This window comes from Cygnus olor, chromosome Z (assembly GCF_009769625.2).
Source record: "Cygnus olor isolate bCygOlo1 chromosome Z, bCygOlo1.pri.v2, whole genome shotgun sequence".
Lineage (NCBI taxonomy): Eukaryota > Metazoa > Chordata > Aves > Anseriformes > Anatidae > Cygnus > Cygnus olor.
Genome location: NC_049198.1, coordinates 47,092,954 through 47,117,516, shown reverse-complemented (window position 1 = coordinate 47,117,516; position 24,563 = coordinate 47,092,954). Strand labels below are relative to the sequence as shown.

Genomic DNA, 24,563 nt, shown 5'->3' with positions numbered 1-24,563 from the left:
AAGGCTGAGGGAGTGCTCCGAAAGGAGTGGCAGGTTTCCAACACACTGCACTTTGCTGAAACAGGCCTTGCATGGCGTGTTTGTAATTTCACATACTTTTCTGAAGTTGTAGCAGCAGCCCATGAATATTTACAAACCACCCTCAAAAAGCTTAAGTTTTCTTCCTAAAGGACATGAAAGACTGCTAAGCAGTTGCATCTTCAGGGCAAATCACTATTCACAGAACATTGTTAACGGCAGACTGAAACACACTCATACTCACGCTCCAGAGAGACAACATTTTAACTTGCAGAACCAATTCCATCAGTAAGACACATGAGACAGATGATTCCCACATGCTAAATCTTTATTGTGCGAATGTTGTTCAGAGCATTTATTACCTTTCATAGACACATATCCCCCCAAAAAATTTACATTAACAGTGGCTAGATTGATGGGCAACAAATCTATTTGCTAGTGATTTGCATGCATGCAGTATCTCTTGTGGTGCAAAAATCTTAGCCAGGAGGCCAGCCCAACTGACGACCACCCAGAATATGGAGGTGTACATGATAGACAGACTGCCCACCCTCAGGCCCTTCATTCAAAACCATCCGGAATCCATTGGTCAGGCCCAGGTTAGCAGCACACTTCTTGCCAACAATCATTAAATGCCCAAGAAGCTGGAGGAGAAAAAAAAAAAAAAAAAAAACACACAAAAAAGGGGGAGGGCAAGAAGGGAAGGAATGAGAGCAGAGAACCGTTCAGAGAGGTCAGTTAGCCAATTCTAAGAAATTCAGCCACGGCTCTTCAAACTGCTGTCAGCCAACTGACATTTTCCAAGCAAAGCTATGAAGACTGACTAAGCATAATATAGAGGGGTGCAAAAAAGAGCTATGGATAACAGACTACAGAAGTAATGCAGAAGCTAGATTTGTCTCATGGTTAAAGCCCCCATTTACTTTTTCAGGCAACGTAAGTAGATCAGGTGAAAAAACTTCTGGTTCAGACGAAAAAAACCTTCTTACCTTGTAAAGGCTTACAAAAATCTCTGTACTTCATGTATATAGCTAAAAATGAAGTATTCAGGAACCCTCTGCTTAATCCCCCTTTACTGACCTTTCACCTGCCAAAAACCCCAAGCCCTGTTCTCTACATTAAAGTACTACTTACTGTAAAATGTGGAAACACACATCAGACTGTACTCTAAAACAACAATGTATTTTGCACTATAAATCCATACCCAGAAACTTGTTTTGCTTTAAATCAGTACTTTTACTGGAAAATCTTACTTCCATTCCAATTCTGAGCTAGAAGCAAAGGAATATATAGTGTTTTATACCTATGTATAATTATAGTGTGACAAAACTACTTTACCTCTTTGTAATGCCAAGAGGAAAAGTGGGAGAACCTACTAAATTCTGAAATATTTAGAGGTATGGTTTGGTGTGCAGAAAGCTTCAACAGTACTTACAGATTCATCAGAATCTTCTGCTTCAGATAACCTCACAATTGGCTTCTTAGGAATCACGAGGAAATGTGTTGGAGCTTGGGGTGAGATATCATGGAACGCAAGGCACTGGAGGAAATAAAAACAGGTGAAAAACAATTTACTTCAGAGAAAGGTAAGAGTTTAGGCAAGTCAGCATGCCCCACTGAACACACACTTATGCAGATTATCAGATACCCTAAACATAAGTAGAGACATGGGTTTTTCTAGAGTGATGTATTACTCGCACTTCTCCAATTTCTCCACACAAAATACCTGCTTACATAAACAGTGAATAATGATTTTTCTAAAGTGCTATTTAAAAGCTGTTGTCTCTTCTCAAAAAGTTAACAAGCAATTAACTTAGTGATTTGTCATTTCCACATAACAACTAACTTGAGTTGATGGGATCTATAAAAAAAAGTACATTTCTGCTTATTTCCCTCTCTGATTTCACTCTGTTCAATAAAACAAATAGCAAACAGTTGCTAATCATATTCCATGAATGTCTGACTATTGCCTTGGTCAGAGATGACAAGGCAGTTATGCAGTTGAAGCCATATCACATTTCTGTTCTCAGTAACACCATGTATTTCAGAGAAAGACTATTTCAAAACAGTATATTAAAGCTGGACCTACTTCAGACATTCCCAAATTGAAGAAAAGGTATCACTTATGGAACATCAACAACCGTGCGTAGTAAGTAGTTCATTCACAACTAAGTTTATTTAAGTATCACGATTAATTCAGACACTACTAACATTTACCTCCAGAAGTGGGATTCAGCATGCAACATAATCAGGACAAGGAAACAGATGTTTACATTAAATTGGGAAGTTCCAATAGGTGGAGAAAGAGAAAAGGGAGCTATGGCTGTTTAGGCAAATAGCTGACAGTAGAATCCAGTCCCACTGCTGCAGCCACCACAATCTACGGATGCCCCCACTGCGTGTGCACTCTGCTGCTTGCTAAAAGGGCATCTCTGACTTACCCATCACACGTCACAGCAGAACTTGCAGTAGTTACTGGTTGAGTTATGCCTCAAGGAGTAACATGCTTAACATTCTTCAAAATGTGCATTTCCTAGATGCTTTCATTTATTTGTGGCTCAGTAACGAATTTCCTGTGCAATTCCAACTTTACTGATTTTTTAATCCTACTGAGACGAACAGTGTTAAACCGAAGCCTGACAGTGGCCATTGCATTACCTTACCTTCCAACTGGTCCTATCTTAAACTACCTTTTAGAAAAAGTCTGGTTTTAAACCTCTCTTGGTGAGCTGCTTGTTTCTCCTGAACGGGGAAGACTGGTAAACAAAGAATTGGTAAGTAAAACTAATTTGCACGTAATTACGCGTAAATCTTACTCTGGATTCAGCATCTCCTAAGCAATTTTTCTGTTCCAAGTGGCACCCGTAGAGAGAATACAAACGGTAAACTGACTCAAATAGTTTAATGAGACAAAAAGCGGTACCAAGTAAATTTTTTGTGGGACAGATAGGAGAGGCAGTAGCTAACAAAAAGCAGTCGCAAAAAGTCTGACTGCACAGTAAATCAATCTTCACCTCAGCAAATTATTTTTATTTTAGATGCGACTAGAACAATACCGATAAGGCTTTAATCCAGAGAGACTTTGTACTTTTAACATATTTTTCTCTGCATGCCGATTAATGATTACAAGTCTCCCCTTAATCAATACTTTCTCCTTGCAACCTTGAAACCCTTCAATCAATATTTTCTCCCTGTAACCTTGGAACAGGTTTTCGGTACGGTTAATACAGCGAATTCAAGATTCGCCACAGAAGCGGAGCAGCATCCTACGCGTGACAGCTGCCAACTTCAGCCACCCCCTCAGACACAGGCCGCCTTCCTGGCCTAACCCAGCCGGCCCGGCCCAGCCCAGCCGACGCCCGTCGGCAGCCGGATCAGTCCCGGCCCGAGGCCCCGGCCCCGGCGTCGGCGCGGAGCGGCACCTGCTCGTCCTCGTAGATGATGCTGGCGGGGATCTCCTTGCGGATGATCTTCCCGAAGATGGTGTCGCCGCCGGGCCGCGCCGCCTGCGCCTTGCTGATCTCGTCGGACATGGCGGCCCCCGCCTGCCCCGCCGCCCGCCCGGCCCGCCGCGCTTCTGCCCCGCCGCCACGCCCCCCCGCGGCGCTCATTGGCCCGCTGTCACACCACCGCCGCCGATCCCGCCTCGCCATTGGTAGTCTCGCTTGTCTTTTGGGGATCGGGCACGCCCCTCGTCCCGCCCGGCTCCGGGAGCGTGAGCGCCATGCGGCGCGGAGGGATCCGGGCGGGGGGGGGGTGCGGCTGGAGGGAGGGTGCTGCGGCCCTGTGGGGCGGTCTGGTTGTAGCCTTGCGCAGGCGGTCCTGTGGGACTGCGTCCCGCTGTGACATGGGTGCTGGTAGCGGGTCGCGTCTGTGTCACGGGGATTCGCAGGAGAATAATGAGTTGCTGTAAATGTCTGCCTGAAGGCCCTGCGCTGTTTGCAGGGGTTTCTGAGGTGGAGACCGTGCGGCTGCTGACACAAAGCAGGGAGCAGCTCCTGGGCACCATGGGGTGGTTTTACCCTGTGGGGTGGCTGAACACCATGAGCACTCCTCTAACTCCCCCTCCACAAAGGGAAAGGGGGAGAAAGTATGATTAAAAGATCTCAAGGGTTGAGATAAGGGCAGGGAGATCCCTTGCCAGTTACCGTCATGGGCAAAACAGACTCGGTGTAGGGAGCTTTGAGACATTTATTGCCTATTGCTAACAAGATAAGTGAGAAACACTGAAAACAAACTAAAACACCTTCCCCCATCCACCCTCTTCTACCTCCTCCCCCCAAGCAGTGCAGGGGAACAGGGAATGGGGGCTGCAGTCAGTCCCTAAGGCTTCGTCTCCACCGCTCCCTCACGGTCCCTCTCTGCCCCTGCTCCCCGTGGGGTCCCTCCCACAGGATGCCGTCCTTCCCGAACTGAGCCTGCGGGGGCTGCCCACAGGCAGCAGCTCTTCAAGACCTGCTCCCACACGGCTCCGTACCACGGGGTCCATCCACCCCCCAGGAGCAAACTGCTCCAGCACGGGTCCCCCACGGGTGGGCGGCAGCTCCCCCCATTTCCCCTGCTCCTGCCTGGGCTCCTCTCCACGGGCTGCAGCTCCGGCCCGGGGCCTGCTCCTGCGGGGGCTCTCCATGGGCCGCAGCCTCCTCCAGGCCACATCCACCTGCTCCACCGGGGGCTCCTCCACGGGGGGGCTGCAGCGTGGAGATCTGCTCCATGTGGGACCCATGGGCTGCAGGGGGACAGCCTGCTCCACCAGGGGCCTCTCCCTGCACAGGCCGCAGGGGAACTGCTGCTGCCTGCCTGGAGCACCTCCTGCCCTCCTGCTGCACTGACCTGGGGGTCTGCAGGGCTGCTTCTCACTCCTCTCTCCCAGCTGCTGTTGCAGAGCAGTTTTTTTTTTTTCCTTCTTTGTTAAATCAGCTCTCCCAGAGGCCCAACCAGCGTCGCTCACTGACTCAGCTCTGGCCAGTGCTGGGTCCTTTTTGGAGCGGGCTGGAGCTGGCTCTGCTCTGACATGGGGCAGCTGCTGGGCTCTGCTCACAGAGGTCACCCCTGCAAGTCCCTCACTACCAAGCACTTGCCACATAAACCCAATACACATCACTGGCTGAAGGACTCTCAGGGTATTTGAGACGCATCCATCAAGCTAGGAGTTGGCTAAGTGGGGTAGGGCACATCTGGGAACCATGGCAGTGCCAGAACCTGAACCTGGAGCAGTCTGACCAGAACCAGGCTGGACAGGGCTGTGGGAGCCAGAGCTGGGCCCTGCTGTGGCATCGCTGGGGCGGTGACTGACAGCCCTGGGGCTGAAGGGGACCCCAGGCCATGAAGGCATTAGTGCATGTGGGGCCCAGACATCTGCCATCGACGGCAAATCTGGTGTGGAAGAGCATAACTCCTTGTTCAAGCCACCTAAAAAACATGCCTATTTTCTCCAATGTTAGGTTGGATTCCTTTCTACTAATTGTGGTAGGCATAAGAATAGGGTAATTGTTTTAACTTTGGAGCTCTTCTTTAGTCCCAGTCAGCATTTTTAAACAAACAAAATAGAGTTTTAAATGCAGCACTGCAGGTGCCATTGGCAGGTGTCAGCAACATCCAGGAAAACAGGGCTCATCGTGGGTAATGTTTTTTTGGGAAGACAGAATCACCTAAGTTGGAAGAGACCTCCAAGATCACCTAGTCCAACCTAACTAACAGTCAGAACCTAACACTAACAAGTCCTCCACTAAACCATATCACTAAGCTCTACGTCTAAACGTCTTTTAAAGACCTCCAGGGATGGCGACTCAACCCCTGGGCAGCCCATCCCAATGCCTAACAACCCTTTCGGTAAAGAAGTTCTTCCTAATATCCAACCTAAACCTCCCCTGGCGCAACTTGAGCCCATTCCCCCTCGTCCTGCCACCAGGCATGTGGGAGAATAGACCAACCCCCACCTCGCTACAGCCTCCTTTGAGGTATCTATAGACAAACACCTAAGTCCCAACATCCTATGCCTCCTCCTTTCCCCCAGCTTTACTGCTGAGCAGAACATCATACGGTGCAGGACACCCCTCTGGCCAGGCTGTGTCCCCTCCCAGCCCCTTGTGCACCCCCAGCCTCCTCACAGGCAGGACAGCACCAGAAGCTGAAAAGTCCTCGGCTCTGTGTAAGCACTGCCCTGCAACAGCTTCTGTAGGAGAAGATCAGGTTTGAGACCAGCTGAGGAACCTAAAGGTATACGAGTTAATGGGGCTTGATGAAATGCACCCAAGGGTCCTGAGGGAACTGGAGGATACAGTCGCTAAGACAGTGCCCATCGTATTAGGGAATGTCCCCCCCCCCCATTTCCCCTCAGGAGCCGGGGACGCAGGGGGCGGGCGCCTCCCCCCCAGCCTCCCGTCGCCGCCCGGTCCCGCCCCAGGCCCCGCGCCCCTTCCGCCTCCGCCCCCTGCGCCCGGCGGAGCAGGGCGGTCGCCATGGCGAGCCGCGGCCGGGTGAGCGCGGCGCGCATGCGCGGCGGGGGGCTGGGGACGGTTGTGGGGTCGGGTGAGCGGGGCCCTGCGCTGCCCCCACCCCCCGGGTTCGTAATTTACACCCCGGGGGTGGAAATAGCGACCGGGAGCAAATTTTATGCTTAATAGTGTTTTGTGTTTTTTTGTGTTTTTTTTTTTTGTTGTTTTTTTGCTGGCGTTAATTGAGGGGTGAGGACGCGGAACGAGGGAGCGGTGGCCTCCCTCCTGCCCGCGGGGAGGTTGTGGAAGAAGGAGGCAAGCTGCGGGGCAGGAGTCGTTTAGTGGGTAAAATTACATTAAAATAATAAATTACGGCGCAAAGGTGAAAAGCGGGGACAGAATGGGCGTCCAAGCCTTTCACCTTTACAGTACAGAGGACTTCCGAGGGAATTTGAGCCCCTTTCTAGTGCTTTATAGCCTGGTGTCAGGGCTAGTAATACTTAGCATCAGGTGTTAGGGTGGTACTGTGTTTCACCAGATGGCTGTGGGGCACGGAGGGGTGAGTCCATCAGTAACCCCTGCCCCCAGGTTGTCTGAGGTAACCCTTCTGTGGCATGGTGTGGTGAAGAACTTTCCAGGTGGGGCGTGCAGGTAAACAGGGTAACAGGTAAATAGCGCACACACAACACACACCCCCACCACAGGAAAAAAAAATACTGAAAAATGTTGATCCAACAGTTCAAAATAATCACAAAATGCTTCCTCTGGCTTCACCACACGTGCACGTTTGACTCAAAGCTGTTTGTAATGGTAATTGTGTTATTTGCAAAGATCGTGAAAGATTATGGAACTGAAACAGTAAAATATTCTGTCCAAATAGTATAGTCAAATCTCTAAAATGCATCAACAGATCAAGAAATTTACTTGCTGATTCTCAGTTGTATTGGTGTATTTTCCACAGTTTCAGCCATATAGGGAATGTTTTTTGTTGGTTGTGAATTTTTAAGGGCATGGAGTTAGCAGAGTCCACGTGCTCTGATTTCATATGTAGTATATCCTCAACAACAGGGTACTTAATCATGAATTATAAAGTGCTCTACTCCACTGAGGTGTAACAAAATTTGAACTTTCTGGTTTTTGTAAGTTGTCCCTTAATAGCAATAAATTTATGTTAGTGTTATGTTATGGAAGCAGTACTAAACTGTTTGAAGGTTCTTACTGTTTCATAGCTTTTCTCTCTTCTGCTCTGTCTTTTTCTGTTCCTGTGTCTCTGGATGAATTATCTTAAAATGTAGCCGAGTGAACAGTTGAGCAGAGGGATGAGAACTTAAATTAAAAATCTAAAAATGTCTTGACATCTGGTGGAAGTGAAAGCATTCAAAGACGCTTGCTGCTTCTTTCTCTGTCACTGAGAGACCAAAAAAAGAGACAGCACTTTTTCCAGGGCCCTGCTAGGATGTATTTACTGGCTGCTGTCCCATCATTGGCTTTCTGCCTCCAGGGGACAGGCTTGCTTGCTTTTCCAGTTTACAGATACAAAGCACAGTGATGGATAAGAGAGGCATTTCTCAGTTACAGACCTGCATTTCCTCTGTTTCCTTCTGAGAAATTTGTGGAATACTAATTGTGAGAAAACAATTCAAGATTATTGTGAGGTACTGAGAATTGTGCCTTCTAGTGGTGCCTCAACGTAAGAGGAAGTGGTAGAAATAACTTTAAAAGGTGTCGCCTTAACGGACTTTTTTTGATACTTGTCACAGACTGACATGAGGTCAGGAGTTTCAGAGGGTTTCTGTAATTCACAACAATCTGTGTGAATAAACAGCCCAAATTATATGCCTGTGAGCAATGATTATCAATATTTTTGCTTTACATCCATAGCAAGATCTGTCATCTCTGCAGTGTAATTCCTAATTTTTCGAGTGTTTGTTTTTAATAATTTTTTTTATTTGCTGATCTGGCAGTTACATTTAGAGAAATACTTTATTTTTTGTTGGTTTTGCCCCATTACCTGTAGAAGGTTATAACTGTGTATTACAGGGAGAAATTAAAAATGTTTTTTCTAATTAGTTAATATACAATTTCGAGATCCTTTGGAAGTTCACTTTCTTTACAATGGCTTTTAAGTGTGAGAATACTTTAACTCTTTTTTTTTTTTTTTTTTTTAATTGGAGAATATCCAGTAATGTAACCATGAAAATCTTTGCACAGGTATTCTGGTTCTGTTGTTTGTATTTGATATTGGCACAATAAATATGCTTGCATGAGAGTGTTTTCAGGATTATATCCCCACCATGCCAAACGATTACTTAGAAGTGTATTGCTAGTACTCTCTAGCATCTCAGATTGATTTGTAACATCTAGAACCATCTAGGAATTTTATTTCCTTACATCTGCTTTGGCTGCGAGCTATTTGATCAGGAATTGAAGTAAAGTGTTTCAGGTACTGATTTCATACCAGATGTCATACTAAAAGGCAGCAATGTGAAAGCCACAGCACTGTTAATTGCTCATTTTAACTAAGAATCTTGCTGGCAAACAAGCTAATCCTATTGATGTTGTATTGACAGGTTTTGAAGCTTTTTAAATTGCTACACAGAACCCGGCAAGAAGTTTTTAAAAATGATACCAGAGCCCTTGAAGGTAAGATAGATTTTTGTGTGATGGATGCTTACCTACCTTTTTGTGGAACTTCTCTGTGTGTTACATGCCTGAGTAAGATGGATGCTTACAGTATGTGTCGTTGCCGTGTCTGTGGAGACTTGATAGGGCTTCTTTGTTAATGTTACAGGGATGCTGCTGCACCTGTGCTCTTTTTACTAAGGGTGTAAAAGTGATAAAGGGAGCTAATAATACTCCCTTTTCCAGAGGAGGTGATGATGCTTAGTATTGACTCGAGCCAATTCTGCAGCTCCTGTTTGTATTTAGCTGTGCTAACTCTTCTCTCAAGACCAGTGAGTATGTGATGCAAGAGCCAAAAATGCAAGGGAAGGAGATGGGAGTACTTCTTTTGTTCTCAGTATTGGCCTATGCCTATTTTAAGCAACTGTAATTTCAGTAGTAATTTTCCTGTCTCACCCAAACAGTCTTTTCAAGAGAAATAGCAACTGTATTTTGTTCTTTCTCTGTATTCTTTGCAACTTTTCCCATTTTTGGAAATTTTGATATTTTTTTTTTCCATTTCTTGTTTGTTGTGATGGCATACAGAGAAGACAGGCAATATGAAGCCATGAATGTTTATTTCTATTGACTTGTTATCATAAACAATGCTGCTGTTGTGAGGGAGGGTATATCAATGCCATTTTATGAAAAATAGCTGGAGAGGGGAGAATTTATATTCAGATGTTTTCATTCTTTTGCGAAATGTGTATGTACATATTTTGTAAGAGAGAAGAAGCTTAAGGAGTAGGCAAAAGAACATACAAAGAGAAAACTCTTAATTATCTTTCATTGAATGATTCCTTTCCACATTTTATAGACAATTATTGGGGAAACCTGTTTGTGTCCATAAACAGACATCCTTTAAGTTGAAATAAAAAACTGACTGTTAAGAGTCAAGCTTCTTAAGGAAACCATCTCTTTTTATTGAACTGTGGTGGTCTTCTGGGATTTTTTTAGCTTTTTTTCCCCTCGTTCCTTCTCTTCAGTCCAACCAGAGCATGTTTACTCTAAGTGCTGGAGTTTATCCTCTTCATGTATGGCTGCCCTTCAGGGGATAAATACTGCTTCTGCAGTAACTGACACTTCAGTAATGGCCTCTGTATGTCAGTTCTTTTTAAGGCTTATAATGCTAGATGAGCAATGAAAGCACTGTATTTTACTGCTGGACCAGTCAACTCAAAATCTGACATCACCTGAAGTCCATGGAAATCTTGTATTAAGACTTTGAACTGAGTGCACCAGGAAGGAAATGATGTCTTTCTTTTAGGGGAAAGGAGTACGTAGCCAAAGGAATGTAGACATAAGCCAGGTTAACAACCCCGAGGCAAATATAATGGTTGTGGGATTGTGAGCTTTGACAGTGACAAATCCACGATTTTGATTTTGTTCACACTTTATTTACTTTGCTTGCTTTATTTAGCTGCAAGACAAAAGATAAATGAAGAATTTAAAAATAACCAAAATGAGACATCTGAAGAGAAAATAAACGAGGTATTTATTTGTTTGCATGTTTTTTTTTTTTCCAATTTGAATAAAAATACTTATAAAAGGGGAGCCTTTTACTTAAAAGATCTCTAAACCAACACAAATGCTTACTGAATCATTATGAAAGCCAGGTGAGTCAGAAAAGGCTTTTCCATGGATCTTTTTTTATAGATAGTATATCATAGAATTTTGCACGTACAACAATATATAGGGAGAAGGCTTCTTCTGGTATTTCAATATGCTTATTTTGAAACTTAGCACAATGTTAGTGTTAGTGTTTTATGTTGCTATTTTTCATGAAAATATTTGTTTTCCTTATAACACACCTGAGGTTCGTTTACTTAAGTTTACCTGTTTAGTTTGTTGTGCAGAGAAGCACAGAAAGAGGGAGAAGATTTTAAATAATCTGCACAGTTACTGGCAGAGACAAGAAGGTACTTTGATTCCTGATCGCAAATGAGGTGGCTTCTTTTGTAGGAGGTAGAAAACAGGCAAATGGTCATGACTATTGTAGCTCAGAGAGATTATTTATACTATTGGGCCTTTTTGGCTTTTTGTTGTTCGGGTTTTTTTTGCTTCTTTCCTCATGGTGCATTGAAAGGAATAGAACATTGCATTACCTTTGTTCAGTTATTTTAACACATTTTACTGAGTAATTCTTCTAAAATTCACTGAGGTGTGAAATGAAACTTCTCTATTAGCTATTTCTGGTTATTACTATCTATTTGGAGGAATAATATAGACATTATCGTTCAGCCTTGTAAGGGGCCACATTTCCAGTTTCATTGGGTGCTAGTGTGTAGCTCTAACACTGACAATAATGCGTTGTAAAGCGCTTCCATCTGTCCCTTGCAGAAATAAGTCTAACCCTTTCAAACTTTGTAGCGTTTCTGCTTTTTGTCAGGCCCTAGAAGTAATACTTCTTTGTTTATCTGGTATCTGCTTTGTTAAATTGTATGTTCTGTGTGTGATAGGTGTACAAAAAAAATACTTGCTGTAGTTTTTAAAATTATATTTGTTAGGAGTGGCAACCAACAAAACACATATGTAACTTTTTAAATATGGGTTTATGATACATTGATTTAAAAAAGTCAGTGGAAGAAATTCTTGACTTTCATCAAAACTGCAGTATCCTAGAACACCATAGAAGCTGGGTGTTATATATATATACTGAAGTGACTTGAATGCAGAAGAACTGAATCAAATGACCTACAGGACTTTTAAGAATCTGGAAAATTATTTGCATAAACACCAGGGGAATTATTGTTCAACTAACAAAAGTAAATGCTGAGCATCCACTGTTCATTGCTTTGCCAGAGTTGAAAGCCGCAATATCTTCTAATATGACATCATATATTAAAGTATGTAGTGACATAAGGAGGTAGGAGTAACTGTCAGCAATATTAGAATGTGAGATGCAGCTGCATCTACAGCAGCATTTTAGTTCAGAACAGGAGTGCGCTTTTAAAGTTACGTTGGTTGTCTCCACATACTGTGATTTGGCTTCTTTTGTGAAGCAGTCTCAGAGCGCACGACAATTCCTTTAAGATGAAGCTGAAATGGAAGGTGTGCTTCAAGAGCGTGCAGTCTGGCTGCTAATGCACATCGCACAGGGGGAACCAGAAGATACCTAGTCCAAACCCTTTAAAAGGGAGAGGGTGCATAGAAATTTTGTGTGGATGCCAAGTCCTCAGCTCCTATTTGTACTTTGCAAAAATCCTCTCCTGTTGGTACGCACTACTTCCTAGTGTAGGCATGTCTCCCAGAGCGACTCACTTGTGCTAATTCATTTATTTCTGATGAAGGTATCGTGCAAACAAGTACTACAGTTCTGGTAATTGCTCAGCAAAATTGGCAAGGATTACTCTGTTTATCCTTTTGATGAGGGAAGGAATTCTGGGCTTTTTGCCAAATATTAATGCCTCTGCTAATCATGGTCCTCTATGTTTTTTTTCATTAACCCTCAGTGTTCTTGTTATATTTTGCCCCTATTTTTGTGTCCTTATTTCAAGAGCAGGAATGTTAAAAGAGCCAGCTTGCGCTTTCGTTAAAGGGTGCTTGAATTATGTTATTGAGGCATTCACTGATATCTGTGATCATTGGAAAAGAGTTAATTTTTGTGGTAATTGCATTATATTTTATTCCTTTGCAGGTTTAATTGGGTGTATAGATTTTATACTGCTGTATGCTACTGAGCTTGTTTCCTTCCTCTCATGCTGTAGCTTGTATGTCAGCTTGTCTGGTACTCCATGACCTCCAAAGTGAAGGCTATGTATAGATCATAGGTAGCTTATTGAATAATAGAACTTTTGTATTTGAATAGCTCTCCAATGTAGAAAATACCTTCAGGAATAATTGCATATTATTTAAAGTGCTCTTTTTTTTTTCCTTTACTAGCTTCTGAAAATAGCTTCAGATGTTGAAGTGATCCTCAGAACTTCTGTTATTCAGGCAGTTCACACAGATTCCGACAAAATACGTGAGTAAAGCTGCTTGCTTAAAGATGTTTAAAAATGTTGTAGTTCGCTTAGTTTTCAAGTTTTACATGCATTTATTAGAGGGATAGAGAGGGCAGAAGTCTTCCTCTTGTTTGTTTCTCTGCCCATACAGTATAATATAGTATAGTAGTGGTACAGTATAATTTAACCAGTAGAAGTTTCAAAGATACAAATTTTCTACACAGTTGTTTTTTGGTTTTGTTTGTTGTTGTTTTTTGAAATACGGAAGCTGGTAGAAGAGAGGCACAAACTGCCTTTAATGCCCTCATGGAGAAAAATAAGTTTTAATTGGTACCTTAACCATTAGGAGTGGCAGCAATTAGTTAGCAAGTCAAGTTGCATGTACTGGATAATCAATCAGTGTATGTCTGAAGGAATTAACCACAATTTCTCTAGGTTTTTGCTCTGCCAAATAGGTAGAAGCTGCGTGAGGAGAATTAACAAATGCAGTGTGTATGCTGCCTATAGAATAGCTTTTTTTGTACAGGGTTGTTGTGTTCTATCCAAAACCTTGTTCTGACAACTTAAGTTGCAGGTTCTTCCTTGGAATATGCCACACAACGATGACCTTGATGGAAAGGCCTATCAGATTCTGAGATATTGACTCCTGGTTTGGAAGTCCTCTAGTCTTGTAGGCAGACAGAAGAGAAGTAGTAGGTTCAGTTTACACCAAACAGCTGTGTAGTGGATTATAGGAGAAGTCTTCAGGTGTATACATCATTTCCTTTCTCTTCTGTTTAGGAGGAAATTCTTCACTCAGAGGGTGGTGAGGCACTGGCACAGGTTGCCGAGATTGTGGATGCCCCATCCCTGGAGGTTTTCAAGGCCAGGGTGGATGAGGCCCTGAGCAACCTGTTCTCTAGTGGGTGGTGTCCCCGTCTATGGCAGTGGGGTTGGAACTGGATGACCTTTGAGGTTCCTTCCAACCCAAGCCATTCTATGAGTTAGTGGTGTCTGTAAATCTTTGTGTCTATTTTCAGGCTTAGAATAGCCGTAATGATCAAGGGCAAAGATATGTCTAGACAGTGTTGGCAGTGATTCTACAGTGATCCTAGGCAGATGGCAGTGGAAGAGTAGGAACAAAGCAAGTACATTTCATATCTTCCAGCTGTTTCCAGCTGACAACACCTCCAGAGCCAGGGATGGTTTCTGTTTTAGTTATCCTCAGTGAATTTCTGTATCATGTACTTGCTTCCATCAACCCATGCAAATTTCTCGCATCTAGGTGTTTTTGTCAGAGAATTTACTATGGTTTGCATGAAGAAGCGCTTACTGTAGTATGTTTGGAGTGAAGTCCTGCTTATGAATCACTATCCATTTTCACCAAGTTTCTCATGGGTTTTTAAGCCCCTTGTTGCCTTTGGTTTGTTTTCTTCATCTGTGGAACGGCTTCTCTGTGAAACAACTACTGAACGCTTGTGATCATTCTGTTGCTCTTCTTTGCATTCTTTCCAGTTCTCCTGTATGTGTTCAAGTGAGGAGGGCATCAGAGCTAACACCAGTCATCAGGCTATGGGCAAACCTGGAATATTTCATTTTTGGCTGCCACATTCATTTATTTATTTTTACTAAATTACATTGTTTTCATTAAAATCATTTAAGTGGTCAAAGTAAACTTCATCAGTTTCTTTGCATTTGGTATTTTTTTGAGCCTGCGTGCACTGAATGTCTCTACATTAAAAACTATTCAGGTTGGTATCATTGGAAAAATAGTCTACTGTTCAATTCCTTTTCCAGGTCATTTAGAAATACATTGAAAAGCATGGATATCAGTGAAAATATGTGTAGAAAACTACTTTTGACACCCCTCCATTGCGAGAACTGTTCACTTACTTTTCACTTCCTTTCATTACTTTTCACTTAGAATCATAGAATATTCTGAGTTGGAAGGGACCCATAAGGATCATTACGACCAAAACCTGGATCCTCACAGGACCACCCAAAAATCAGACCCTGTGTCTGAGAGTGTTGTCCGAACACTTCTGGAACTCTGGCAGGCTCGGTGCCATGACCACTTCCCTGGGGAGCCTGTCCCAGTGCCCGACCACCCTCTGGGTGCAGAACCTTTCCCTCACACCCAGCCTGACCCTCCCCTGTCCCAGCTCCATGCCGTTCCCTCGGGTCCTGTCGCTGTCCCCAGAGAGCAGAGCTCAGCGCCTGCCCCTCCGCTCCCCTCGTGAGGGAGCTGCAGGCCGCCATGAGGCCTCCCCTCAGCCCCCTCTGCTCTGGGCTGAACAAACCCAGTGACTTCAGCTGCTCCTCATACGTCTTCTCCTCCAGACCCTTTGCTATCTTTGTAGCCCTCCTTTGGACGCGCTCTAATAGTTTTATATCTTTTTTATACTGTGGCACCCAAAAATGCAAACAGTACTCGAGGTGAGGCCGCACCAGTGCAGAGCGGGACAATCCCTTCCCTCGACCAACTAGCAATGCTGTGCCTGATGCACCCCAGGATACAGTTGGCCCTCCTGGCTGCCAGGGCACACTGCTGGCTCATATTCAGCTTACTGTTGACCAAAACCCCCAGATCCCTTTCGTTGGGGCTGCTCTCCATCCTTTCATCCCCCAGTCTGTATGTATAACCAGGGTTTCTCCTTCCCAGGTGCAGAATCCAGCACTTGGATCTGGTTAAACTTCATATTGTTGGTGTTTGCATAGCCCTCTAGTCTGTCAAGATCTCTTTGCAAGGCCTCTCTACTCTCACAAGAGAGTCAACAGCTCCTCCCTGTTTATTGTTGTCCACAAACTTCCTTAGTATACTTTCAAGTACTGCATCCAAGTCATTTATGAAAACATTAAAGAAAAGTGGCCCTAAAATGGAGCCCTGCAGAACCCTACTAGTGACTGGATGCCAGCCTGATGTAACCCCGTTTACTATAACCCTTTGATCCTGACCTATCACCCATCATATTATGTGTTTGTCTAGCTGTATGTTGGATATTTTGTCCATAAGGATGTTGTGAGAAACAGTATCAAAAACTGTGCTGAAATACAAAAAAAATCCATCAATTGGCTTCCCGTGGATGACCTTGTTATAGAAAGAAATTAAACAGGACGTTCCCCTTATGAACTCATGATGGCTGCATTATCTTTCAGGTGTTTTTCAGTAACTCCTAAAATTATATTTTCCATAATTTTACCAGGTACGGAAGTGAGACTGATAGGCCTGTAATTATTAGGTTCATCTTTCTTGTCATTCTTGAAAAATGGGATAACATTTGCCAGCTTCCAGTTGACTGGGACCTCTCCAGATTCCCAAGACCATTTGAAATTAATTGAGAGAGGTCTCATGAGACATCAGCCAGCTTTCCAAATACCCTGAGATGAATCCCATTGAGCCACATAGACTTGCATGCATTCAGCTGGAGCAGCAAATCCTGCACAAGTTTGGAGTTGGCTGGGAATTCATCATTCCCACAGTCATGGTCCTCCAAATCAGGGCTGAGTATCCCAGGGCCCATCATTGGTGTTGAAGACAGACATGAGTTAAATGTCTCTACTTTGTCTACATCCATGTTTGTGAGGTGACCATCCTCATCAAGTAACAGACCTACATTATCTCTGGTCCTCCTTTTGCTGTTACCATACTTCAAAAGTCCTTTTTGTTGTCAGCCGCAGTGCTTGCCAGCTTTCACTTTAACTGAGCTTTGGCCACACAAATTTTCTCCCCACCATGGCAAACAGCATCTCTGTAGTCCTCCCATGTTGTCAGACCTCACTTCCAGTGGCCATATGCTTTCTTTTTCTGCATAAGCTCTAGAAGAAGATTCCTGCTCAGCCCAGCTGACTTTTTGCCCTGCCTGCTCAACTTCCGACATTTTGGAATTGCCTGCTCCTGTGCTTTTAAGAGGTGGCACTTAAAAATTGACCAGCACTGATGGACTTTGCACAGTTTAGCCAGCGATACATCCATGCAAGACCTTCTGTCATTATACGGCTTCCATTTTCTTAAGAACGTTCTTTGAGACGTTTCTGGGAATGCAGGCATGCTGTGGCAGTGTGACAAAAGCTATTTAGAGAATGCCAACAGGGGCTGTAAGGCAGAATTTCCATCACAGAAAATGGAATCCAAATGGATTCGTATTCAAATACTAATTTATGTTCTAATACAATGTGAGTGTGTAAGGATAGGGTTAGGAAAGTTAGAGTCCACCTGCAGTTGATCTTGGCAAGGAATGTGAAGGACAGCAAGAACAGCTTCTTCAAATTTAGCAGTAGGAAGAGGAGGAAAAGTGTGGGTCCACAAGTGATTAGGGCAGGGGACCTAGTAAAAAAGGACATGGAGTAGGCCAAGGTATTCAGTACCTTCTTTGCCTTATTCTTTCCTCATAAGATTTGCCTTCAGGGGTCCCAGGCCTCAGATATCAGTGGAAATACCTGGAGCACGAACAACTTACTTTTGGTAGAGGCAAACAAATCTAGGGAACACTTATACAGATGGGGTATACGAAAATCCATGAGACCTGACGCAGTGCGCCCATGGTGCTGAGGGAGCTGGCTGATGTCATTGCAAGGCTGCTGAACTGTCTTTGAAAGGTCATGGTGATTTGGGAAATTGCCTGGGGACTTGGAGAAAGCAAATGTCACTCCCCTTTTCAAGAAGGGCAAGAGGGAACCTGAGAGACTACAGGCTGGTCAGCCTCACCTTGATTCCTGGGAAGATGGCAAGCCAGTTCTCGTGGAAGATGTTTCCAAACATACTAAGAACAGAAGGGTGACTGTGAGTAGTCAGCAAAAGTTTATGAAATCGTGCCTGACAAACTTCATGCCGTTCTGTGATGAAAGGGATGACTTAGTGGGCATGGGAAGAGCATTGATTGTCGTCTTTTTTGACTTTAGCAGGGCTTTCAGCACTGTCCCCTGTAACATCATCATAAGAATACAGTGACGGAATTGCCCCTGCCTAATTTTACAGAATTCTTGGAGAAAAGGTGACGACAAAGTTTGCATGGTAGATGGAGGTCTTTCAGAGTCTAGTATTAGCCAGGAAAACTTTGTCATCTAGCAATAAATGCTACAGGGTGTATTTGACCTTATGAACACAAAGGATGTCATTATGCAGTTTCTTGCCTGTTAATTTTTTCTCTGTATTTGTTTTGGATAGGTCTAGGCTCTGCTTCTTGCTATGCTTGATATTTCTGTAATAAGAATAAAATAATAATTTCAAAACAGCCGTCACAGTTTGAGAGCCATGTGTTTTGTGTGTGTTTGGAATATATATTGAAGAGAGAAATATTTAATCTTGACAGGTAGTGAGTCATCATGTAAAAGATCAGGAATGCTTAGAAAAGTGTAGAGCATTATGTTAAAAGTTCCCAGAATAAGAATGAACACTATTAAAAATGTCAAGAGTGGGTAGATATTCCTGCTTAATTATACAGAGAGTATTCAGTAAAGCTGGAATTTACATTTACACCTAATACCCCAAAAAATCATTTTTAATTTTACACAATAATTCATAAAGGTCATGGCAATGTTTTTTTCTTTGTGGCCAGAAGCAGGTTATAAGTCAAAATACAAAAAAGCAGAAGATGAAACTAAATGTATGGCTTGATATTGTAGTAGAAAGAGTAAAAGCAAATCTCCTTCCAGAGAGAATATACAGACATTTATACCGTACTAAATTGATCAGTAACAAAACATTAGTTCCTAAGTACCATTGCTTGAGCAGGTTTCTAGTGTATTTGTCTTTCCTAAGAATCCAGCTTTGATTAATCAGATAGGACTGTGATAGAGGCAATTCTAGTATAGCTCTTATTATAGTATTAATGTCACTGGTAGTAGAGAGTGTGCCATTAGAAATTTTCTGAAACCATATCCAGAATTTTAAGGGAGTTGTCACCACAGTTTGGTAACAGTTTATGCTGAGTAGCATGGTTAGTGTGGTACGTACTTATCAATGGGTGTGGTTTCTATTGCTGCTCCATTTTTTGAGTATGTCATACCGCTGTTCCTATCCTTGCCTCTTTGTAAAGAAAAAATGTCTAAGATTAAAAAAAGGAAAAAGTTGGAAGTGGGACTTTAACTTTCAGTTCAGTCTATGGATAGCTGTCTAGAGGGCTTCTTAGTTTTATTTTTCCTTTCTGACATTGCAAGCAGAGTTTTGTCTGTAAAAGCCGTGCCTGGAGCACTTGCATCATTAAGGAAGTGGTGTCTTTTGACTCGTTAACTGTGCTTCTTTTAACTTTACTTAAAGCAAGCATGTACATGATGAAAATAATCACCTTCTTTTTACTCCCCTTTGCTTTTTGGTACCTGTGAGCCAGTTTACAGAGGAAAGTTTGTTGTAGGAAGTCCCTCTGTAGGTATATGAGTCCGCTTAAGTAGTAAATTGAACAGGTATTCATTTTCAATACAGCTTTGATTTAAAAAGTTGTAGTAGAGTAAGGTCAAACTCCTTAATTTTTATTCTCTGTGGTAACTTTCACAGTGCCAATAGAATTTCAGTTATCTCCTATGTTGTTTTTGTGGTATCATCGTGTGTTACATGAGAGGCTTGGTGCTGATTTAGAGGAAAAGAAAGTTATTTTCATTTGCAGATTCAAGGATAAGTAGCCTTTAAGAAGCTTTCAGTTGTCTTCAAATAGATATGAAAACGTGTTTATGGTTTTCTACTTTAGAATGGAAGAAATATTGTGAACTTGTCTTGCTTCTGAATGAGCTATTCTTTAAGTTACTACAGTTAAGATAAAAACATTTAAAATCATTTGTAGTGCGTCTTAAGGTGGCTGCTTGAGTTGCTATTAGCTGGCAAGTAAAAATAAGTGAATCCCTTTGAAAAGTTAACTTTTCATAGTGTTTTATTTTAGTGCTACATGTTTATTTTAGAAAATGTGTAGGTTGCTGTAATAGAAAGTGTATTGGCCTATATGGAGTGAAAATGTGAAATACCTACATTTGGGCTGTATAAACTTAGTAATAATTAACTACTAATTAATTTTCTTGCTTCATTAAAAAAAAAAAAAGAGTTTGAAGTGATTAGTTCTGTCACATGAAAGAAGAGAGGGGAACGAGAAATTAGGCAAAATATGTTTCAGAAGCCTATTGCTGCAGTTTGTTTCCTCAACTGAGTTCATAATCTTTTGACTCTAACTTTTTGTATTTTAGCTGACAATATACGATTTAGTTACATATGCTGTTTTTCTTTCTCTGCAATCCTGCATCTCTGGTCATAGGCAGTGAGAACAAATATTGATTGGTAAGGGGAGCGTTTTCCCTAATCAAATGATATTATTATGTGCTGTCATAACTTTAGAAACAGTGCACAGGGCAATGTTACACTTTCCAAAAAGAAATCGGGACTGCTGTGTATAGTCAAGTTTGTATTTACTAGTAAATTAGGTTGAACTTCCCTTACTAGAGATAAGACATTTTCATTTAAGAGCTTGTTAGTCACATTAGACAATTTTTCATTTTTTTCCCCAAATGATCCAGTATGAGTTACGTTACCCAGCATGTTCCGTTCTATTCTGTTCATTTTAATTTCTAATGGTACAAGTAGAGTTTACATTTTAATAACACATCACACATGCTACATGTTCTGATTCTTTTGATATGCTGAGTGCATAGCATACGTTCAAAACTTCTTTTTAAAGGAAGGTTTAAAAGTTCTTTCAGTCGTTATCTGTTTGTACTTAGTGTTTTTCCAGTACTTATATCAAATTCTTTTTTAATTTCTGTTATCTGTTCCAGGTGTGTATATCAATATGACTTGTCATAAGATTAATTATCAGTCTTTTCACTGTAAGAGAAACAGAATTGCAAGTTTATTTAAAGGTCTTAGAAACTTATTTAATGGATTGCTGTCAGTCCCAAAGGCAAAAGGAACATAACCTTAAGGAAATCAGTTTTCTTTCTTACAGTACACAGGGTATCAGTGTACTTGGGACAGAATGTTTGTCATTGCACGCATGTGCACATGTACATTTGTACAGGTTTGCTATATGCTTAGCTGATATCTGACTTAGTCAAAGTACAGCATTATGATTTGAGCTGTTTGTGATTTAGTTTGTACTGCTTGAGCAAATCCAACACAACACAGCTCCTTCCCCTCAGGAAGAAAGGACAGGCTGATTTCTAAGAGCTAAAAGGCAAGAACTAACCAGAAACAGGTTAAAGTGATGTGTAATTAGACAAACCCTGACCTGATGCAGTTCTGTGAGGATATAGTGGGCATAATTGTCATTTGATGCTTTCTTTTTCTGTTGGCCTTTAAGGCAGCTGTGACAAGATGATTGTTACAGATTAGATTTCAAGAGGTTGAAGTGGAGGGCTATGCCAAATTTAATGTTAACTTTGGGAATTGTTGAAGTAAACATAATCTGACTCAGGAGCGTTAAAATTGCCATTTTCTTTCTTATTAAAAGCTATTGCAACAGTTTGACATTTTTTATGAATTATTAATGCTATTAAAATATTTTCAGTGTTGCTAAAAGGAAAAAGGTGAAGGAAATATTCTGTCTAGCAGAGGGTAAAACCAGTATAATTTTGTCTTAGATAGTTACCATGATGCTGCTTGTATGTATACCAGAAGTTTAATTCTTATTTTAGTAACCTGATTTTTTGTTTGTAAATGTTAAAACAACTTTATGATTTTAAGTAGTATTTGCCATAAGATGATATTTGTAATAGTTTTTTGTTTTTGTTTTTTTTCAGTGCTCATACCCAGGAAGGATCTGCTGCAAGACAATACTCCTTACCTTGATAAACCAACAAAAAAGCATGAATCCTGAGGAGAGTATGCCCTTCTCCCCAGTAGGATAATATCTGGTAATGAGACCTGTGAAAAACAGCAGTAGATACCTGTCTTAACTGTTCTTCAAATTTTAATTTTTATTATTATTGCCAAGAACATGGACTAAAACCAAACTGTTTTTAAGTTTTACTGTTTGTTATGATATCATCGTGGACATCTTTTGTGGAAGATACTAATATTTCCACAGAAGTTCGAGACACAGTTCCCTTAAAAAAAAAAAAGTGCGTAACTATATATATATGTGTGTATATATATATGTATGTACTGCTAAATTGTGTTACTTCAGCCAGGAAGTTTTTAATTATGGTAATTATCAGACGGAGATTGTTTCCTAGCAATCCAGAGTTTTTGGAAACTAAATGCAAGTGAAATGCAGTTCTTAATCCTGATAATATTTATAAGCTTATCATCAATCATATACTGCTTTGAACTAGTGAAAAAACATCTTATGGAGCTTAACGTTAAGTTTATGCTTTGACCCAAAAGCATGATTTCTGAAGTTGTTTTTAACTGTACACTAAAATACTGTAATGTTTGAGACTTCTTAAGGTTGAATAAATTATTCTGGTGTTGCAGATGGGAAAGCATGTGTAGTGTTTTTCTTCTGGCTCGCACCTTTGAACAAGCAGGGTTGGCAGGGTTTGAGTTTGTGGTTGACAGTGGAACAAGAGAATTTAACCATAACCTCACCTCAGGATATTGCTGTAGATATCAGGGTCTGTGAGTAATTTTGTTTTTGTTTATCTTGTGATTACAGTATTATAGTAACGTAATGAGGCATTTTCCAAAGGAAAGTGTCTTCTTACTTAGTTGCAAGTGATCTGACTTGCCTAGGCTGAATTTATGGTGAGTTTTACTAAGCCCTTATCAATTCATTTTGTTTTTTTAAAGAAAACTCATTTGTTTCTCACTGAACTAATCACAGAATTTCGTTCACTTCCATTTTAATTGGAGCCAGCCATACACAGAATCTTCTGTTAAATCAGTAGCAGGTATTGTGTTAGGATGTAAGTGTAGTAACACACAAGAATGAGGTAGCCAAGTACTAACGTACTACGCTATTTCAGATCCAAATTAACCTACTTAATAAGTATCAAAGATGTCAGTATCTCATATCCCTGTGTTTTCTGACATGGACTGTGTAAACCAAAAAAAAATAGTGCTTGAATCTAATCTTTCCCTCACATAGTGTGGCAACAGGGCAAGTACTTATTTTTTTAAAACTATTGCCTCCAGCTGCCATGTGCAGCGTAGCCAGCAGTGAATACATGTCAGTAACCCTCTTTCAACTGCACTGATGTTTTCTGCATCATAGCTAGATGTTAGCACACAAATGATCGGAGGTAGAATGAAATGCCTGCAGTTCTTTCTGTTTGCTGTGGTCTGGAGGCTGCAGTACAAAACAGATGTCTTGGTCTGTAGTGGATGTGCTGTTGTAGCCTCTTGTGTCACTTCCGAAAGGACAAACTGCATTATACTTATGGTTTCCCATCCCTCTGGAACTTGCCTTTTTTCCTTAAGGAACTTAAGAGAGGAATAGGCAAGGGAGAAAGAATAGAAGGTAGTTGCATCTGCAATGAGGAAACAAAACAGAACATTACCATATGCGAAGTGACTAGTTTTTAAGCAGAAATAATTTAGCTGTGTTTTGGCAAGAATGACAAAATATCCAACCATTAAGGTATAGATCCTGTGGCATACTGAAATTGGAAGAGAATTCATCTCCGGTAGAGCCATTGCTTTAGGGTAGGGGAATAGTGTACTAATGATGTTACCCTTCAGATTGATTTCATAAAACTGTGTGGCTTGGGAGGTCTTTACTCTTTTGATAATGACGTAAAATAGTATTGCCCATTACCTTGCAAAATACGTACTGAAAAACTCAGTGATGCAAAACTCAGTGATGCTAACAGTAGATGGCAGTGTTTCTCATGATGTTTGAAGAAACTGCAAGTGGAGAAAGGATTTGCATGTGACTATTACTTTGGTATTGTTGTGCTGTCATGTGTTTATTAGGTTTTAATCTTTCATATGAATTGACACATGAATAGAAATGGAAATAGCAGATCTGGAATCCAACAGGCAGTTGTATGTTTCATTTTGCCTACATCCTGAAAACTCATAGCAAAAATACAGAATGTGTTACCAGAATAATATACACAACTGCTGAAAATAAAGGATATGATCAAAAAAGGTGACAGAAATCAATGGTCATAGGAGTGATTTTCCTTACACTCCTGTGCAGTATGTTTATGGTTCTGCATATTAGCATTCCTTGTTCCTGCATTCATGGGCAGGAGAGATGAACTGAATTTTCAAGTGCTGAGATGAGGAAAATTTAACTGATAGACAAAAGACTACTAAAGTAAAAGAGTGACAGGCTTATTAGTTGTTTGTGGATTAGCTGGTGTAAAGGCTGGTTTCAGGTCTGCTCAAGGTAGCCACATGCTTAGTCAGAGTTTGATAGAAGAATTGTCACCTCATTGATTGCATTTAAGAAAATTCAAAGCACTTCAGTTTTTGACATCATCTACAAGATGTCTGTTACAGCCTTCAGCCCTGGCATTCTCCTCGTGAAATCTTTTTGTGTGCATTGCAGCTTTAATGAAAGCATTAAATACAGCCAAGCAATTTTTCCTGTTTAAATATTACTTTTTTGTTGTTGTTGTTCTAACCACCTTTGCCTCCCCTTTATTTAACGTGGATTCT

General features: G+C 41.6%; 2 protein-coding genes across 3 annotated transcripts; one reads left to right on the top strand and one right to left on the bottom strand.

The window, feature by feature from the left end:
• Window positions 1-328: 328 nt before the first annotated feature.
• HINT1 (histidine triad nucleotide binding protein 1) lies at window positions 329-3,637 on the bottom strand. The gene is made up of 3 exons (XM_040541660.1): window positions 3,441-3,637; window positions 1,454-1,558; window positions 329-662 (listed from the first exon to the last, which is right to left on the bottom strand). The coding sequence occupies exons 1-3, from the start codon at window positions 3,627-3,629 to the stop codon at window positions 498-500; spliced, it is 459 nt and encodes a 152-aa protein (XP_040397594.1). The 5' UTR covers window positions 3,630-3,637; the 3' UTR covers window positions 329-497.
• A 2,538-nt stretch (window positions 3,638-6,175) lies between these two features.
• On the top strand, window positions 6,176-22,433 carry LYRM7 (LYR motif containing 7). 2 transcript variants are annotated; one of them, XM_040541662.1, is made up of 5 exons: window positions 6,176-6,497; window positions 9,026-9,098; window positions 10,537-10,607; window positions 12,999-13,080; window positions 14,555-14,704. In XM_040541662.1, the coding sequence occupies exons 1-5, from the start codon at window positions 6,480-6,482 to the stop codon at window positions 14,575-14,577; spliced, it is 267 nt and encodes an 88-aa protein (XP_040397596.1). In that variant the 5' UTR covers window positions 6,176-6,479; the 3' UTR covers window positions 14,578-14,704. The 2 variants fall into 2 exon arrangements, with proteins under 2 accessions (XP_040397596.1, XP_040397595.1); XM_040541661.1 differs by lacking the exon at window positions 14,555-14,704 and adding an exon at window positions 21,755-22,433 and having other exon boundaries at window positions 6,398-6,497.
• Window positions 22,434-24,563: the final 2,130 nt, after the last annotated feature.

Coding starts and splice junctions, on each gene's coding strand:
- HINT1 (XM_040541660.1), bottom strand. CDS start 3,629: ATGAGCGCCGCGGGGGGGCGTGGCGGCGGGGCAGAAGCGCGGCGGGCC. Junction 1,559..3,440: donor TCATCTACGAGGACGAGCAG/GTGCCGCTCCGC, acceptor TATTTCCTCCAG/TGCCTTGCGTTCCATGATAT. Junction 663..1,453: donor CAGAAGATTCTGATGAATCT/GTAAGTACTGTT, acceptor TTTCTCCTCCAG/CTTCTTGGGCATTTAATGAT.
- LYRM7 (XM_040541661.1), top strand. Junction 9,099..10,536: donor TGATACCAGAGCCCTTGAAG/GTAAGATAGATT, acceptor TGCTTTATTTAG/CTGCAAGACAAAAGATAAAT. Junction 10,608..12,998: donor CTGAAGAGAAAATAAACGAG/GTATTTATTTGT, acceptor TTCCTTTACTAG/CTTCTGAAAATAGCTTCAGA.